General features: G+C 48.1%; 1 protein-coding gene across 1 annotated transcript in view; it reads right to left on the minus strand.

Moving 5' to 3' along the window:
- Glp1r (glucagon like peptide 1 receptor) overlaps nucleotides 1-19180 on the minus strand; it is a 38857-nt gene that overhangs the window by 8916 nt on the left and 10761 nt on the right. The window contains exons 4-11 of the mRNA XM_034524475.2: nucleotides 12360-12478; nucleotides 11893-11999; nucleotides 6324-6477; nucleotides 5321-5480; nucleotides 2363-2423; nucleotides 1779-1848; nucleotides 1528-1616; nucleotides 1060-1198 (exon numbers count right to left, since the gene is read on the minus strand). Coding sequence (XP_034380366.1) covers nucleotides 1060-1198; nucleotides 1528-1616; nucleotides 1779-1848; nucleotides 2363-2423; nucleotides 5321-5480; nucleotides 6324-6477; nucleotides 11893-11999; nucleotides 12360-12478 — 899 coding nt within the window. The remainder of the gene's footprint in view (nucleotides 1-1059; nucleotides 1199-1527; nucleotides 1617-1778; nucleotides 1849-2362; nucleotides 2424-5320; nucleotides 5481-6323; nucleotides 6478-11892; nucleotides 12000-12359; nucleotides 12479-19180) is intronic.

Consider the following 19180-nt stretch of genomic DNA (forward strand, 5'->3'; position numbering starts at 1 on the left):
CACCACATATGTGTAGGAGCCCTTAGAGGCCAGAAGAGGGCAGCTGATCCCCTGGAGCTGGAGTAACAGGCAATTGTATAAGAACACATGGTGCTGAGAACCAAGCTTGAGTCCTCTGTAAGAGGACCAAATGCTCTTAACTACTGAGCCATCTCTCCAGCATTGGTTTCTTACAGTTTCCACCTGTGCTGTATCAGCTAATGTTAGTGAGGAGGATGGATTCCCTGCTTTGAACCTGTGTGACCCCTGTGTGGTACGGCTAGCTCTTCTGACTTAAGATATTCCTTCCTGAAAAGAGAGAGGAGGCTCATAAGACCCAGGAAGGTCCTAGAACTTACAAGACTCAGGAAGTTCAGAAAGATACAAGGCCCCTCCACTGGGTTATATGAGCAGTCAGCAGATGCAGAGAGAAGACTCTGCTCCATGGAGCTGCCTGCAAATTTGTGCAGGGAGCTCCAGGGATGCAGCTTCTGTGAATTATCAGCCATGGTGTGGGCTTTTCAGTGATGCCACTGTCTTTGAGCCTCCCATGTTCCTGTATCCAACCCCAACAAGCACATTGATTCAACTGGACTTCAGTAGAATCATTTCTTTGGTTGGTTGTCAGTATTCCATCTGGGGTGATTTGATGTCTGTCTGTTCATGTCACCCCAGGCAAAGCCACACGACACCCTGGAAATCTTGTTTTAACATCTCTAGGCCTCAGTTTCCAGTTATGTGAAATGGGGACAATCTCTCAACTGTGAGTCCTGGGAGAACTAAATACATTGTGTGTATAAGTCACCTGGCAGGATGCTAGCGGGTGGCCATATCTTTCTCTAGATGCCAAGACTCCCACACAGCCAGGAGGTCTTCTTGTCCTATGGACTTCCAGAGAAGACTGATTTATATGTCCAAATACCTGGGGACACATGTTCTGGCTCTGCTCGGAGCCAGGCTTATTCTCCCAGGTCTCAGCCTACCCATTTCTCCCATCTATCTGCATCATTCTGGCTGGTGCCCGCCCCTCCCTCACTTTGGGACATCCCAGGGAAGTGGCCCCAGGTCACTTTGGGTCACCTGGAAGGAAGTGAAGGAGAGTTCGGTGAACAGCTTGACGAAGCGTAGGGTTCCTCGGGCATGTTCATCCATCACAAAGGCAAAGATGACTTCATGTGTCCCCAGAAGCGGGATGAGCGTCAGAGTGGACTTGGCAAGTCTGGAGAGAGGGCGAGACCACTAGGGTCATTCTGGGCTTGTGCACAGACTGTTCTTTCCTCTCTGTGTCCACCTCCACCTCCCCGTTTCTGCTGAGCCATGAACACTCTTCACTGAAATGCCCCTGACTGGCTGCCGAGATGTGGGGGATGGGGGCAGAGGTCAAGACTTCAAAAGTCCAGGGGCTGCTAAGAATAGAGTGAGGGGAAAGGCTAGGGGTTATAAACCAGGCCTGGATGGAAAAGAGATTTCCAAACAGAGCACCCTAGATTTTCTCTCTGCTGGAAGGGAAGGCTGAGGGCACCCCTGTAGCCAGCTTGGTTAATGTACCTGCATTTGATGTCAGTCTTACACATGAGATTAGCCTTCAGCTTGGAGACCACGATGCAGATGACCCGGATGAAGATAAGAAAGTTGACCTGCAGGGCACATGAGCAGTGGGGGTGGGGGTGGGGGGGGTGGGGGGGGTGGGGGTGGGGGGGGAGGGGAGTTGGGAGCTCTCATTCTCTCTCCCAGTCATTAGCCTGGTCACAGTCCAGGTCCGCCAGCTTCTGCTCCAACCCCCAAACTCTGTCACTTACCCCAATAGCAAAGAGAATGGGTAATCTGATGATAAGCCAGTAGTTCATGTTGGAGTTCCTAGTCCAGCAGCTGGGGAGGAAGAGAGGGGCTCATAAGGCATCCAGCTGGACTCAGAGAGCCCTCAGGGGGCTAGTGCCGTACGTGTGCCCGAGGCCAGATAAAGTGCTACACCCAGCGGCAGATCCATGCAGAGCCCTGCAAAGCATTCCATGCCCCGCCCTCCAGCCCCAAATCCTCAATACATGGTCACACACACAGAGAGATACCCATGCCTCCCCCTATCTTCACTGATTGCTGCAAACAGTCACATGCACAAAACGATAGGCTATTCACTCCGATGTTCATAAAACCCATCAGTGAGGCACCATGGACTACAAAGACCAGAAGTATCGATCATCCTACAGTGTCAGGGCAGGTTCAGGGAGTGGACATGACAGACTGAATTCATACGCTAAACTCCTGCTGACCCCACACAGATCCTCCCCGACAGGGAAGAAACGTATGCTCCAGGGTTCAAGACTCCCAGAGCTGAGAAGCGTGAGACCCCAGCACATCACTCTCCTGCGGCAGGATCCTCACTCACCCCTCATCCTCATACAGATACTTGACGATGCCCCAGGGGATAACAAACAGCAGCGGTGCTCCTTGATGAAGAGGAGGAAAGACAGAGAGATCAGAGCCGGCAGGTCCGAGCTGCTGCCACAGTGCCCGGGTCCTCTCCACACCTCAGACCCTTCGTACCCCAAGTCTCTCTCCCTCCCTGGCCCTAAAACAGGCTGGTCTGAGTTTTGGGGAGAATGGAGGTTCAGGGTTTCATATTAATGTTCCACATCCTTCCTTACAGACTTCTTCATGGTCCAGACCCTCTGTGTATCGGGCTTTTTACCAGGATTCATCTCCAGAGTCTTGGCTGTGAGACCCCAGGATAGACCCTCAAGTAGCATAGGATCAGTACAGCAGGATGGGAAGGGGACCAGGAAACTCTCTGATGCTCCATCCTCCCTGTCTTCAGCCTGTAGGTCCATCTCTCCCTGTCCTGTTTGTTTATTTTTACACAGATCAGCCATTCCGACATCCATGATGTTTTATAACCAGGTATTCATGGGACTGAAGAAATAATGGAGTGACCAAGGAGGAGCCTAGGGCATAGCGTAGACCCTACCCTATAGAATATGCCCAGTAGGTTTAGAATAAATATATCAGTGAGAGAAGGAAAGTGCTCTAGACAAGAACGTGCCATTTCTTAGGCCACCCATGTATGGGAACTTCCAGCTGTGTGTCCCACATCAGCCATGTTCTTTCTCTCTGAGACCTCACTCTAGTATGAGAGAGCTTACTCATGCCGCCAGCTACCCCTGGCGGGCTTCATCCATCCATTAACATCTGGCAAACAAGGCCCTGGTAAAGAAACAGGAGCCCTGCCACCTGCCAAGGTGACATAATCCTTGCAGGCTGCATTTCATCAGTTCAGCTGCACGGGGAAGCCAGAAGTTGCTTTGCAGCATTCTGACTTGGGCTAGGGTGTTGTCAAGAGTGACAACATGCAGGTCTCTCTGTGACTCTTGTCTTCTCTCTGACCCTTCTTCTCCCTGCCCCACTTCCTCAAGAAAAGATGTTCTGGTTGGGAAAGAGACCGCCCCTCTAAGGGTTCTGAACCCTGAGCTAGGATAGGCAAGAAAGACCTGGCAGCCTTCCCCCATCTCCTACTTTGAGAACTCCAGAGCAGCCTCTGTCTCCATTGATCCCTACCAACTCCCTGCTTTTCTATACACATCCCTTTGGCTGGTCCTGCCCTTGGGTTGCTATGGTGACAGATACAAACAGCGCTGATGTTATTTCCTAGAATGGACAGACACTATTTGTCCCCGACATGGAGGAAGCCCATCCCTGAGTTCCTTAATGGTCTGTCCCTGCACCCACCCCTAGGGAGCATCAGGACTCTCCAGATGCCCCACCTGATGGGGCTGTCTGTCAGGATAGAGAGGCTTAGGAAGGAAGGAAAGATCTGGTAAAACAGGCTGGGTCTTGGGGGAAGAGGAAGGACAGGGTCCATTAGAGATCTCTGTGTGCCGAAGCCAGGGCCACTTTTATCTATATAGCGATCTGAGAATCATCAAGGGACTGAGTGGGAAAGCAGAAGCTAAGACCTGCATTTGACAAGTAGACAAGGCTCAGAGCCAGAAAGCTAGAAGCCTCTTGTGACCCAATACCTACTGTTTGCCCTGTTGCTCTACAGGTCTTAGGAACCTTAATACTTCGATCATGATAACCCCCGATTAAGGGCTTCTCAACCCTGAGGTGGCTTCCTGGAAGGTGAGCTGGCAACCCCTCGTAAAGAAGGGTGCTTCCAGCACCAAGCAGCATTTTGGAAGGACCTGTCACCCTTCCCCCATCTCCTGCTTTGAACAGGACCAGGATGGGAGAGCTTAGTCTGCCGTGATTAAGCTGAGAAGCCAGGAGGGATCAGAATAGCTCTAGGATCTGATGGCTTGGCACATGGAAGAAAACTCTGGAACTTCAAGGGTAGATTAAGGAGGACTGAGCACAGGCCTGTCTTCTGTCTGTTCCAGGTGGGGGTACCCACTGGTCCCTGTAGGAGGGATTGCCCTCATATGTCTCCCTGTTTCCATAGGGCTACAACCTACCCAGCCCCACCTCAACCAAACTACATCCCTCTCTGTCCTCCACGAGGGTTCCATGATGCGAGAGGTAGAAACACAACCAGAAATGTTCCAGCAAAAAAAAAAAAAAAGTACCTGATGGTTCTCAGTACACTTTTTTGGCTAGAACCTTTCCAGCTGGGCTCCAGGTACATCTACAGTCCACCCTTTTCCTCAGCTGGTCACTCCTCCCAGCTTGGCTCTCCCCTGAGTCCTTTGCTTCATCATCAGATTAGCATCCTATGTTAGCCTGTATCCTGTTCACTTGTCTATGCCTTGCCCACTGTGAGGCCCAGGATGTAGCATCCCCCACAGGACCTCAGGTTGCTCTGCACTGGAAATGAAGCACTCTCCCATAGGACCCCAAGAGTAGAAGTATCTGAGGACAGTGTCCTGACTTTTAGTGGTGTGGTAGAGGGCTAAGGGGGTTGGGGCTGGGGGGTGACATTTGGCCATATGAGAATGAAAGTATCTACTAAGAAAAGATATATATCATATAAATATACTATATACAATACTATGATAGATGGTATATGATATAATATAAAATATAAAACCAAGTATAATGTATAACATATAATATATAACATATAATATAATGTATAATATAAAATATGTAAATATATAAATATAATATGATATATGACCTATGATATATGAAATATGATATAATATAAAATATAAAACACAAAGTATAATGTATAACATATAATATATAACATATAATATAATGTATCATATAAAATATATAGATATAATATGATATGTGATATATGATATATACACACACAAACATATATATATATATGGTAGTGTGGGGTCTTCCAGCCCTTGTTGCAGGACTCCATGGAGGTGGTGAGGTGAACGGCTATGGGCCTTACCCCAGCCTATGCTCAGGTAGAGCTTGAAGACGCGCTGTTCCAAGAACACCGAGAAGGCCAGCAGCGTGTACAGATACACGCCTTCCACCAGCAACCAGTAGTAGTTGGCTGCCACACAATACTGCATGAGCAGGAACACCAGCCGGCAGCCTAGAGAGTCCTAGGGACAAAGAAGGGTCCCATGGGGGAACAGTAGCCCTGCCTCGTGCCCCACTTGTCACTCCTCGATGGGCCTGGCCTGGCCACTGTCCTATCATGGTTAACATGAAACAAAGGAGTTTCCATATGGCCAGGGTCACTGCTGGAAACTCTCTCTGCTTTAGGTCATTGAATGTTCCCTCTCCTGAGAAGAAAGCACCTGCTATTGCCCCCGTGCTGGGAGGAGAACTGAGCCATGGAGAAGTCATGTGATGTGTCTGGACTAGTATACAGCCAGTACAAGGTAGAGCCAAGACTCAAACTCAGCTCTGTGTCCAGAGAACTCCCTGAATCAGACAGACTGAACTCCCTGTGGCAGTCTCTTAACTGCCCAAGGTGGACTGCCTCCTCCATCAGACTAAGGGCTCTATATGTTGAACTACCTCTCTCATCATACTAGGGAATCTCCATGGTAGAATGTCTCCTCCATCAGACAAGGGGCTTCTTAAGGTGTTCTGTCTCATCAAAGTAGGCCTGTCAGAGTAGATGGCCTCTCACATCAGACTAGGGGTTTCCCATGTTCTACTGCCTTCTCCCATCTACCTAGGACTCCCCAAGTTAGACTGCCTCTCTCATCACACTAGGGGCTCCCCATGGTGTACCACTTCTGCCATCAGACTAGGAGCTTCCCATGGTAGATTCCCATAATACTAGGGATTCTCCATTATGGACTGCCTCTCCCATCATACAGTGACTCCCTAAGGCCATGTCTGGGCTACTTTTGCTTTCATCCATCCAAGGATTATGCAGTGGACTCCTTGACCAGTGTCCACACATCCAAGGCTCCCCAGGCTGCACCACCCACCTGATAGGAGAGGAGCCCATCCCACTGGTGTTGCTGGGCAGCCGTGCTGTACATCCACTTGAGGGCGGCATCTTTGATGAAGACGGACAGTGCTCGGAGGATGAAGGATGCAAACAGGTTCAGGTGGATGTAGTTCCTGGTGCAGTGTAAGTGTCTAAGAGAGAGAGCAGAGCCCGTTCCTGGCATGATGGCCAACACTGGCTCTCCGGCCAGTACCAGTTCTCTGGCCAACCCACATACATACACATCAGGCATCTCTGGGATTATGTTCACATCTTCCTTCCTCTGAGAATGTCTTTCTCCCTCACAGCCTTGAAAATCTCTGATGCCCTGCCCACCTACGAGTGCCCAGTGACTGGGCAGTCACTGCCCACTTCTGCCCCTTGCTGTGGTGCCGACTTTCATACCAAAGCAGCATATGTAACAAGATCAGTCTTCCCATGGGAGTTTTGATTCTTTTGGACAGGATATTTCTGGACTGTTCTCTGGGGCAGAGTAGCTCTAGGTACACGGTAGGAATTCAAAATGGGTACAATGTATACGCTCAGGTAAAAGTGTGTAGCAGAGCTGAGGAGACCGGCTCAGTGGGTAAGAGAGTTCGCTGTCCAGGCATGAGGACCTCAGTTCGGGTCCCCAGCAGTCCGGTGAAAAAGCAAGCGTGCACACCTGGAACCTCGGTGCTGGGGTAGGGGTGGGAGTGGGGTATAGAGAACAGAAAACTGCTAGGGTTTGCTGGCTGCCAGCCAGCTCTATGTTCAGTGAGAAATCCTGTTCTCAAGCAAATACAAAGAAAATATGTCGCTCTGAGAGTGACAGAGAGGGACACCTGATGTCTCTCTTCAGCTTCCACAGAAGTCTGGTATGCAGTCTATGTGAAGAGCACATACATGTATGCATGTACACACACACACACACACACACACACACACACACACACACGCACACACCACTGTGTGGCAAACTGGAAATCCAAGGGCATTTCGTTTGATACAGGCTATCTCCCAATCGAAAGCCAGCATCATTCTTAATGGTGGAACTTGGTGACTCTTTCCTTTAAATTCAGCAGCCAAGCGAGGATGTGTCACCGCTAATGACTATTAGATTTCACCACGACAACAGGGCCACGGAAGAGGTGAACCAGAACTGGTTATGACATATAGATGAAATCTTCAGAGAAACACCAGAACAATGTACGGATGAACTATAATGTCTCAAGGGAACCCAGCAATGGGTTCCCTAACACATTCTAGCAATATGCAATAAAAAGAAGTGGAAGACTCGTCCATAAGGTTCTATTGGATTTCCAGAAACTATCTCTAACAAGAGGATTGGTAAGATCACTGTGGACAACATGATAAAACTGGCTCACAATTATTAGAGAGGTCTTAAACTCATGGGAGATACATAGTCACACCACACTCAAGAGCAGAAATGCCACTGTCCCACGGTGAATAATGAATCCAAGCAGCTGTAATAAAATGTCAGCTTTTTTCATAGTACTGAAAAGATTTACAAAGAATAGCTAAAGGTCAGGGATAGTGGAGGTAGTCAAGTGTCCCTTTCCTATAATCCCAGAACATGGGAGGCTGAGGCAGGGGGATCAGGAGTTTGAGGCAAGTCTAGGCTACAAAGCAAGACAGGGTTTCAACAAAATAACATCCCCCAGATGGGCATGGTTATGCACGCTTATAATCCCAGCACTTGGATGGTGGAGGCAGGGGAATTAGGAGTTCGAGGCCAGCCTTAGCTACATATAGCAAGTTCAAAGCTAGCCCGGATTCCATGAGACTCTGTCTCAAAACAACCAACAGTCAAAGGGAATTACAACATAGGAGTCCCTGCTGTAAGAGAGCTAGGATGCCTCTGTGTGTACATATGATGCCTGCACGTATGTGTGCATGTTCATGTGTGTGAGTGCTTGTGCAGAAGTCAGAGGACAACTTGGGGGTGTTAGTCCTCCCCTTCTGTCCTGTTGGAGACAGAATCTCTTGTCCACTACTCCCCATGCCCCAAGCTCAGGCTTGCCCCTGAGCTTCCTAGGTTATTCCTGCTTCAACCTTCTGTGCCTCTGCAGGAGCACCGGGCCACAAACATATGTCCCCAGCCACATCTGGCTTCTCGTAGGTTCTAGGGATGCAAACCTAGGTACTCACAGTGAGTATCAAATGTTTAACTTACTGACCTATCTCTGCAGCCAGAGAGCTAGGATTCTTTTTTATTTTTAATCTGTCCTTTAAAAACCATTTTATTACATTAATTGTTTTAGTGTGTGTGTGTGTGTGTGTGTGTGTGTGTGTTTTAGACCACACACGCCTGAACACTTGTGCCAGAAGTCTGGGAATGAATTTGGAGAAGTCAGTTCTTTCCTTCACGGCAGATTCCAGGGATCAAACTCGGGTCACCAGGCATGGCAGTAGGAGCCTTTACTAGCTGAGCCAACTTGCTGGCCCGAGACCTTCAATTTCTATTAAATCTTTAGGAGACATGACACTGTGGTTTGGGACTAGAGTAGCTAAACAGATCAATCGAAAAAGATTGTAAATGACAGAAACCAACTTACAAATCAGAGGACCCTTGTGGTGTCTTCAACAACAACAAAAAAAATAAGACGTGTCTATCAGTTGATAAGACTAACTTTTGTTAATCAGTAGTTCTTATCTATACGTTTTACTTATCAATAAACTTGACCAATTTTGTTTCACTTAAATGCAGAACACCTGTGTGTAAAAGGCACCACAGAATGACAAACAAGCATAGATTAAGTGTGTCTGTATTAATGCTTAATAGTTATATTAAGTATGTTTCCTATTAAGTAGGTTAATAGCCCAATAAATGCCTACAACAAGCCACAAAAGCCAAATAAACCATTTTTTTTTTAGGAAAAGGCAATGAACAAAGCAATTCATAGACTAAAATATGAAAAGAAAAAAAAAACACAAACAAAAAAAATCCACTTACTCTCTCTAGGGGTCAAAGATAAGCAAACTACAACCATAAGAAGGTCTTTTACGTGATTTATAGATTAACATTGCTTAATTCTGAAAATGCTACATGTGGGTGTGGTGTGAGCTCAGGGAACCTTTTCCACCAGGGGCCAGAGTGCCACCTGGCAGTAGCCAACTGGGAAACAAGCTAACACTAGTAAACTAAACACTAAAGATCAGGCGGTTGGTTATTGGTGGCAGTTTTACCTCTGGGGGTATGCCTGAAGGAAATACACAGGCAAGAATCACAGGAGAACCCTATTGTTGTAAGCTTTGTGATTCAGAGAGAAAAATCCACAAAGCACATCAAATATCCACACACTGAGTGGTGACAAAGAAATACAGGGGGAGTGGGGGATGGCTCAAATGAATGAAATAGAACTACCTGCGTCTGAATGGATCTCATGAGAGTGTAAAGATGGATTCCCACCCCTCAAAACCATAGCAGGATACAGACACTTAAAAGTGTCAATGGATCACCTGTGTGTGTTGCAGACACCGGGCAAAGGGGTGCCAGGTAATGAGAGAGTGGGAATTACGCCCTTAACCAGCAAGGATCAGGTCTTCATGGGTGAACATGGGGACCTGATGGTTGGCTTTGCTTTGTCCTACAGCTCAAGCTAGCTTGGAACTCTCTATATAACCCAGACTGGCCTTGAGCTTGTGGCAATCCTCCTGCAGTGACCTAAGTGCTGGATTAGAGGTGTTTACCACCACACCCGGCTTGTGATACTTTGTGAAATGGCAAGCCTGGTTAGCATGCTCGCTCTGGAGATCCTGTCTTGCTTGGCCTTCTGAAGCTGGAATTACAGGTGAGCCACCATGCCCACAAGGCATTTACGTGGCTGAAACTGGTCCTCACATTGATGTGGCAAATGCTTTAACTCCTGAGACCTGTCCCCAGCTCAAAATACCTTAGTTATAGGCATTTATTTCTATATGTTATTTTCCCCCTATACTTCTGAATCTCTGAAATCGTTCATAATAAAAGAATATGTGATATGATCTGAATGTAAAGTATCTCTGAGACTGTAGATTTGGATTGTGGTGCTATTTTGGGAGTGGTGAACACTTTAGGGAGGCAGAGCCAAATTGAAGGAAGTAAGTCACCGTGGAGGGGTACCTCCGAAGGATGTACTTAATCTTCAGTCACTCCCCTCCTCTGCCTCCTGTCTGTCAGGACATGAACAGCTTCCTCTGACACACACTCTCATGGCCATGAGTCTCTAGACAATCCCATGAAGAGCATGTGGCCAAAGACTGAACCCTCCAATCTCATAAGCTCAGATAAATGCTTCCACTCTGAAACTGTTCTTGCGTGTATCTCTGAGGAGCATAAAAGTAGCCAAGACAACACTCATCCAATAAGTGCATTTATTGAGCACTGACTGTATGTCCAGTATTATACCAGATGCTTTAGAGACAGGAGAAAAACCACATCCCCTGCTTTTACTAAATATTTATTCTTAGTAGTTTTAAATACGTGTATGTGTGTTGGGGGTATGAGCACATGGGTGCAGGTCCCACAGAGACCAGAAGAGGGCACCAGATCCCTTAAAGCTGGAATTATAGGTGGTTGTGAGCTGAGCTGTCCCCATGGGTACTGGGAATTAAACCAAGGTCCTCTGTAAGAGCAGCACCTGCTCTTAACCACTGAGCCATCTCTCCAGGGCCACCTCTCCTTTTCCTGATGCTTGACATCCTGAGATTTCTAGCCTCATAATTCTCCTGACTCAATTCCCCTCACTTATCCCAGAGAGATTAAGGAAGTTGCTCCCCATCCCTCCCTCAGCTAGGTTAGAGCCCAGAAAGAACTTTGCGCTGGGGTTAACAAGCTTCAAGACAGGAGAGTCTCTAATCATTGAGATGTTCCAAAAAACTCATGCTGAATTACTGATTATTATCAGTAATAGTGGATGAGACTTCTTGGAATTTCCTATCACCTTACTATCCACTGTTTCATTTTGTGTGTGTGTGTGGGGGGTATGTACGTGTGTGGTATGTACGTATGTGGTGTGATGTGTATGGTATATATTATGTGTTTCTGTGTTTGCACATGCATGCACATGCATGTACATGTGAGTGGTGTGTGTGTGTGTGTATGTGGCATATATATGTATGTGTGTATGTGTGGTGTGCACTGTGGTGTGTATGTATGTGTGTGTGGTATATGTGGTATGTAGTATGTATCTGTGTGTGTGTGTGGTGTATGTGGTATATATATGTATGTGTGTGTGATGTGTATGTGGTGTGTGTGGTATGTAGTTTGTATCTATGTGTGTGTGGTGTATGTAGTATATATGTGTATGTGTGTGTGGTGTGTATGTGGTGTGTGTGGTATGTAGTATGTATCTGTGTGTGTGTGTGTGGTGTATGTAGTATATATGTGTATGTGTGTGTGGTGTGTATGTGGTGTGTGTGTGTGTGGTATGTAGTTTGTATCTGTGTGTGTGTGTTTTCAACCTTGTGTTTTCCAGAAAGTTCTAGAGAGCAGGACCCTCTGATTGCTTCATTTTGGAATTCCTCTTTTAGGGAACTGAGCAGGAGACAGCCCCCTCCCTCCCAGTCTTGAGCCCCCTCCTTACCTGAAACCAACAAGGATGGCCGAAGCGATGACCAAGGCAGAGAAAGAGAGAGCGTACCCCACCGTGTAGATAATATACAGCGACAGGAGCTGTTCCTCAGGGGAGTTCTGTGTGCACAGAAGGACATGAGGGTGCGTGCATGGCCCGTGGGCCTCATGTGTACCTGAGCATCCTTCTCCCAAGTGCGTCACTGTGGGGTCTAATGTGAGGTGCCCTGGGGTCTCACTCGGACTCCAGAATTAAGAAAGAGAATGACTCCTGGAAGTGGCCCAGCCCAGGGATGTTTGCAACCTGGTTCCGAGGTGAGTACACATCACCTTTGGCCAGACGGCAGAGGGACAAAGTCACCGGAAGCAAGGGGACTGACAACAGCATGACAGCAGCCACCCCACCCCGAGCCTAGAGTCTCTGCTACCATGAAGCAGAGACTAGCTGCCCCTTCCCCGGCTCAGAACCCCTCAGCTCACTCTCTCCCCTCGCTTGGACTCTTCGCATTCCGACAGGTCCCTCCAGGGCAGGCTGGAGTTATCCTTATGTAGCCAGAGACCCTCCGCTGTGCAGAACCGGTACACGTGTCCTTGGAGTACTGAGCAGGGAGACATGACATCTGAGGCTCAGCCTAGATATGAGCAGTCCACACAAGCCTGTCCTTATCCTTTCCTTTCTTGGGGCCACCCTGCTCCATTAGAGCTGACTCTTCTGAGTTAGTAACAGGGATCACATACACACACAAATGCATACACACCACACACACACATGCATGCATACACACCACACCACACACACACATGCATGCATACACACCACACCACACACACACATGCATGCATACACACCACACACACACACATACATACACTTATACACACCACATCATACACATACACACCACACCACACATACACACACACACACCATACACCATACACACACATGCATGCATACACACCACACACATACATACCACACACACACACACCACACACACACATGCATGCATACATACCACACCACACACACACATACATGTACTCATACACACCACATCATACACATACACACTACACACCACACACACCACACACACACCATACACATGCATGCATACACACCACACACACACATTCATGCACTCATACAAACCACACCATATACACACACACACACACACACCACACACCATACACACACATGCACACATGCATACATACCATACTACACACACATACATGTACTCATACACACCACATCATACACATACACACCACACACATACCACACACACACATATGCATGCACACAGTACCCATAATGGTCCAGGCATAAGAGATCACCAAGGTGAAGATGACCCAGCCACCCTCAGCTGTTTCCTTAGCCACCCAAAGTCACAGTTGAGTGAATCTGTGCCTTTTAGACAGGATAAATACAGTTTGGAACTGTGTCCTATCCTCTAGTCTCAAATCATACTATTGACAAAGGTGCTGAGCAGAAGGGGCCCTGCCAATCACAGCCACCCTCGGCGATTTCTGGTCTTCCCGACCCAGAGCTCCTTGCCCTCCTGTATTCTTTGGGGGATAGAAAGGTCTAAGAACAAAGCTGGCACTAAACTCCTGAGACTGGAAGTAAAGCAACCTCTACTTGGGGAGCCCTAGTCTGAGGAGACATGGCCTGCCCAGGGAGCCCCATTCTGAGGAGACATGGTCTACCCAGGGACTCCCAGTCTTAGGTGACATCATCTACCCAGGGAGCCCCCATCTGAGGAGACTTGGTCTTTCCCCAGGGGCCCCATTTTGAGAAGACATGGCCTGCCCAGGGAACCCCATTCTGAGGAGATGTAGCCTGCCCAGGGAGCCCCATTCTGAGGAGACATGGCCTGCCCAGGGAGCCCCATTCTGAGGAGACATGGCCTGCCCAGGGAGCCCCATTCTGAGGAGACATGACCTGCCCAGGGAGCCGCAGCCAGAGGAGAGTCGGATTTCCTTGCAAAAGCCTCTAAAAGGAACACAAAGTCTCATGGCATTGTTATAGTTCTCACTCTTAGAAATTTTCCCTTCAGATGAGGAAACAAAGCTTGATCCTTCAAGTAACTCCTGGTCCTATATTCAAGAAGGATACAACTCTTTGAGACCTGCTTCTCTTAATAAAAGGCAACAATCTGGACCGAACCTTCCATCAGCTCTCAGAGAAGAGCAGCGTGAAGGGAAATCCATGAGGACCTGATACCGTTTCCACAGAGCTGGGGGCGGGCTATATCACCTGCGGTCGTCACATTTACTTGAATATCGGGGTGTTGAGGAGTCCCCATCATGCCCTACTGTGGTAAAAAAAATATTTAAAAACCCCAGCACAGGGTTCCTTCTCTCCTTAATGGTTTATGTACCCAGATGATAGACATGTACACAGCCTTTATATTTAATGTGCCTTAATCAGCCCAATAGCCAGACAACTGCCTACCCTCCATGCTGTGAGAATACACTTCCTACCCATAACCCAAGTTATTCCTATGCTTCATCTGAGCTGCTCTTAGCTCCAGGTGGCAGCCCTCTGAGCCACAGCCTCTTGGCCCCTAGCCCATGGTGGCTCTCCTATCTCCTGTCCTACACATCCTTTCTATCCCATGGTGGCTTTTCTTTTCCTCCTCTCGTGGTCTCAAACCTGGGAAACTTAACCCCCACCTACGTCTCTTCCCCTCTGAGCAATGAGCCGCTGGTGTCTTTATTTACCAAGCAGAATTAACTGGAGGCAGTGCCTCTCCGCGCCTTATGTACAGACTCTCTAGACTTCGGGGCAAAGAGTTTTAGGGGACCCAAATTAACGTTAGAATACAAATGACATTAGGCCAACCCACACTACATCCAGCTGTGGACCTGTCTAGGGAGACGATGGAGAGGTGTGATTTTTAACCCCAGACTCCACGTAAGAGAAGCAGAGTGCTCAGTGTATCTAGGATAAGCTTCACCCATTGCCTCCCTACAGGAGAACTTAAATCTTTCACCGAGGCCAAGGACCAGGGGCAGAGGTCAGTGAGCAAGCAGTTGAAGGAGGGGGATTAGCACAGGAGAGGAGAGTGAGGAGGGCAGCCAAAGTCAGGGGCTGACTGTAGAAGATTTAAATCCTGTAAGACTAAACAACTTGAATTGGCAAGGTGGACCAGCAGGTAGAGATGCCTGCTACCAAGCCTGCTGCCCCAAGTTCAATCTCTGGGACTCACACCACAGGAGGAGAGAACCAACTGTCCTCTGACCTCCACATGGATGCTGTCACATGTGCCTCCCCTAAATGAGCAAATAGATGTAATACAAATATTCTAAAGGACAAAAGACTTGAAGGAAGGACCAGCTATGGGCTGTGGGCACAGGCACTGTGGAAAGGAATGGGGAGACTACAGAAGTCACTAGGAGCCCTTGGTGGCCATGGCTGGTCAGTGTTAAGGTGGAGAGATTGTCAGTAAGAAAAGGCTGATTCATACATATATAAACATATACACATATACACGTATACATGTATACACATATACATACACACATACATATATACATATATACATATATACACATATACACATATACATACATATATGTATATATACATATATACATATACACATATACACATATACATATATACGCATACATACATATACACATATACATATATATGCATACATACATATACACATATACACATATACACATACATATATACACATATACATATATACATATACACATATACATGTACACATATAAACATATGTATATATACATCATATTCCACCACATATATATATATATATACAGCATATATACATATACATCATATATACCTATATACATATATACATATATACATATGCACATATGCATATATGCATATGGCAGAGTAGCAGCTGTACCCTGTGGGAGGCACATCCAAGGGACACCTGCCTCCAGGGGTAGACTTTCAGTGCAGAAACCCAATTTCCCAGCTTCTGAGACCATGGTTATGTGACAGGGAGACTTCCTGTGGGTACTGTGACAGGCCTCTTCCACTGCAATCATGTGCCTGTCACTCAGGCCTTATTCTCAACTCCAACCCTGCCACCCAGCACCCAGTGTGTCCAGTCTTCACCCTTCTCTTCTTTCTCTCTTCCCTTTATAAATACCCGCTGAAGCAGGGGTCCCTCCTGAGGAGAAGGAATTTATCGGAATAAATCAGCTGTGTGTGTGTGTGTGTGTCTCTGTGTGTCTGTGTGTCTGTGTGTCTGTATGTGTGTGTGTGTGTGTGTGTGTGTGTTGTGCACATGCATTGTGGGGGGGGCACATATGTGCATATATGTGCATATGTGCATGGAGGCCAGAAGCTGATGGTAGATCCCAGGTGTCTCCCCCACAACCGCCTTACTTTTGGGGCAGGATCTTTCACTGAACCTGGAGCTCTCTGATTGGACTAGCCTATAACCAGCCAGCCCTCCCCTGTGCAGGTACACCCTACTACACCCAGCTTTTTACATGCTGGGTATCTAAACTCAAGTGCTCTTGATTGTGCAGCAGGCACTTTATCAGCTAAGCCATCTCCTTGCCCTGGAACCTACATGTGCAGGCTCTGACAAACCCCTGAGGATCTGATGGCATCTTGTCCAGCACCGAACAGTGAATGAGCTGAGCGCTGGGGACATCTCTAAGGAACTTACAAATGGCTGGGGAAGGTGGGCGCAGGCCCTCATGTTAGCATCTCAAAGGGCCACCCTCAGGCCCCAAAATGCTTCTATGATCTGGTGCACAGATACTTTCTGGGAGTCCAGTCTTTTGGTAGATAACAAACCTGCCTTTGGCTGCAGATTCACCCCGATGGTGATGGGAACCTGGGACAATTTTGTGGGAGTGAACAGCTATCAGAGCCTGCTCTGCAGCCTGTCTTTATGAGAGGGAGTAGGAAGTGGGGTAGGGAGAGAGAAGTTTGGGAGAAAGAAGAAGGGAGAAAACACAGCAGCAGACTCTTCCCAGAGCTGGCCCAAACCCCAGCATACAGTAAGCACTATGTCCTACATGCACCATGCACACAGTAAGCACTTTACCTTACATACACGGTGCACATAATGGGCACTCTACCCTATAAGTACCATGCACACAGTAGGCACTTTACCTTACATACACGGTGCACATAATGGGCACTCTACCCTATAAGTACCATGCACACAGTAGGCACTGAATCCTAAATGCACTGTGCACACAGTAGGAACTATACTCTCTATTCACTGTGCACACAGTAGGCTCTGTGCTCTTCATGCACTGTGCACGCAAGAGGCACTTTACAGTAGTACGTGTACTGTGCTTGCTGCCTCTGAAGGCTAATTTACTCACAGAATCAAGTTTTGAAGACCTACTGTATGCTGGCACCTTAGAACATCATCGCCACCTCACCAGGGAGGCATGGTTAACCCCACTTTACGGATGAAAACACTGAGCCTCTGAGACACCAAGAGGTCTGTTCAGGATTTTGGAGATAGGAAGACACACAGGCAGGATTCTAACTCCCAGCTCTCTGCCTCCAAAAGCCAAAACTTAGCAGCTGGGCTTGTGCCCAAGAGTCGATTGAGGCCAGGTGTCTGGGTTTGGATTTCCACACACGCCATTGTGGCCCCCAGACAGCCTGCATAGTTTTGGGATCTCTGGTAAGGGCCAGCTTGGGTGTAGGAAGGTGGTGTGTGCCTCTGGTTTGAAGAGATCACTGTGTCCCAGAGAAGGCCAGACTGTGCAAGTTCATCTGTCAGTGAGCCCTCATTAACATCAAATATTAAAAGCCACAGCTGGATAACTGGCTAAGCCCACGGTCTCCAAATGCCCTTCTTGGCTGGAGGTAGGTGGTCTGGGCAAAGCCCTGCTTATCAAACCAGCTTTATCTGGTCTGTGAGGAGCTGACCAATCACAGCCAGGGGCTTGGCTTGGTCTAGTCAATACAAGGAGACAACCAGGCGGCCGCATGCCAGGAGGCCCAGTGATATTTCATTAAGTCAGACCCTGGTGCTGGAAATAAAACCCCCAATTAAACACTTCGCCTCCCGGAAGCTGCCACGGCGTCTGTAATCAAGCTAACAGCCGCCCTTCCACGTGAATGGCGGGCACTTGATGCAGTGGAGAGCTGCTCATGGGTCTATTAGCTCCTGCACCCTGGCAACAGAGGTGGCCTGCAGGGGCCGTGAGGTGTGGGAGGGGGACCCATTTCACGGATGGAGATGCTGAGGTTCAGTGAGGCTGGCACCCTTCCCGTATGTCACAGGATTGGGGCTGGGTAGCAACGAAGGGGCCAGCTCTGGGTCGAGGAACAGAGAGGCCTGGAGTATCAAGACTTAGGAAAAGGTCAGGTTCTGAAGTCCAGACCCAAGTGTAAATCTTGGTTCCACTCTTAATCAGCTGTGGCACTTTGGGGGTGTTACGCCGCCTCTCCAACTGTCAGCTTTCCTCATCTATAAAATGGGAATTATTCCCAGAAGAATGGGCAGGAACTGCCTGGTGTGTGGTAGACCTTTGACACACAGTCACAAGGAGGCCTTGCTACCTCCCTCTGGCTTTACAAGGCCAGAACTCCTGTGAGGTCTAACTTGGGCCTCAGTCTCCCCTTGGTAACCCTGGCCTGCTCTAAAAGCTCCCAGGCTCGACATTACCCAGGGGAGCCAGGGGAGCCGGCCTGAGAATCCTGAGTGATAGGCCACTTAGCATTTTATGACCCTCATATAATTAGAGTTAAGTTAACAAACAGGTAGGAACCTGGAGAGGGCAACTGATGAGGCAGACATGGAAGGAGTGGGTCCCTGCTGGAGGGTAAATGGAGCTGCCACAGGGCCTGAGGAGGCCAACAGGCTAGAAGGCTGCAGAGAGAGACTTCATCTTCCTGTCTTGTGTGGACCAGACTCTTCCTCCCACCATCCTCCTCTTTCCATTCACCTACTTCCACTCTTGCTACCTTGTCTAGGGTCCCAAGTTCACAATGATAAGGGTCAGACTGCAAGGCCTGGAATGGTTTACTTGGGACCCTGTGCATCTCTAAGGCCCTAGGTCTTGACCTCATGTTCAAAGTGCTCCCTGAGCGTTCTCCCTCTTCCTCCCTCTGCCTATGACTGTCCTCCCTGCCTGGTCCCAGTGTCACCTGTCCTGATGGTACACCCCAGGAAAAAAAAAGATGTCTCTGACTTCCCCCTACCTGTCTCTGCTTGGGCCCTAAAGTTGACATTTTCAGCTCCATACAGTTCCCTGACATAGGTCCCCACAAGCGTGTCCCTAGCTCCTGACAGGGACTTAGCACAGCTATG

This window comes from Arvicanthis niloticus, chromosome 20 (assembly GCF_011762505.2).
Source record: "Arvicanthis niloticus isolate mArvNil1 chromosome 20, mArvNil1.pat.X, whole genome shotgun sequence".
Classification (NCBI taxonomy): domain Eukaryota; kingdom Metazoa; phylum Chordata; class Mammalia; order Rodentia; family Muridae; genus Arvicanthis; species Arvicanthis niloticus.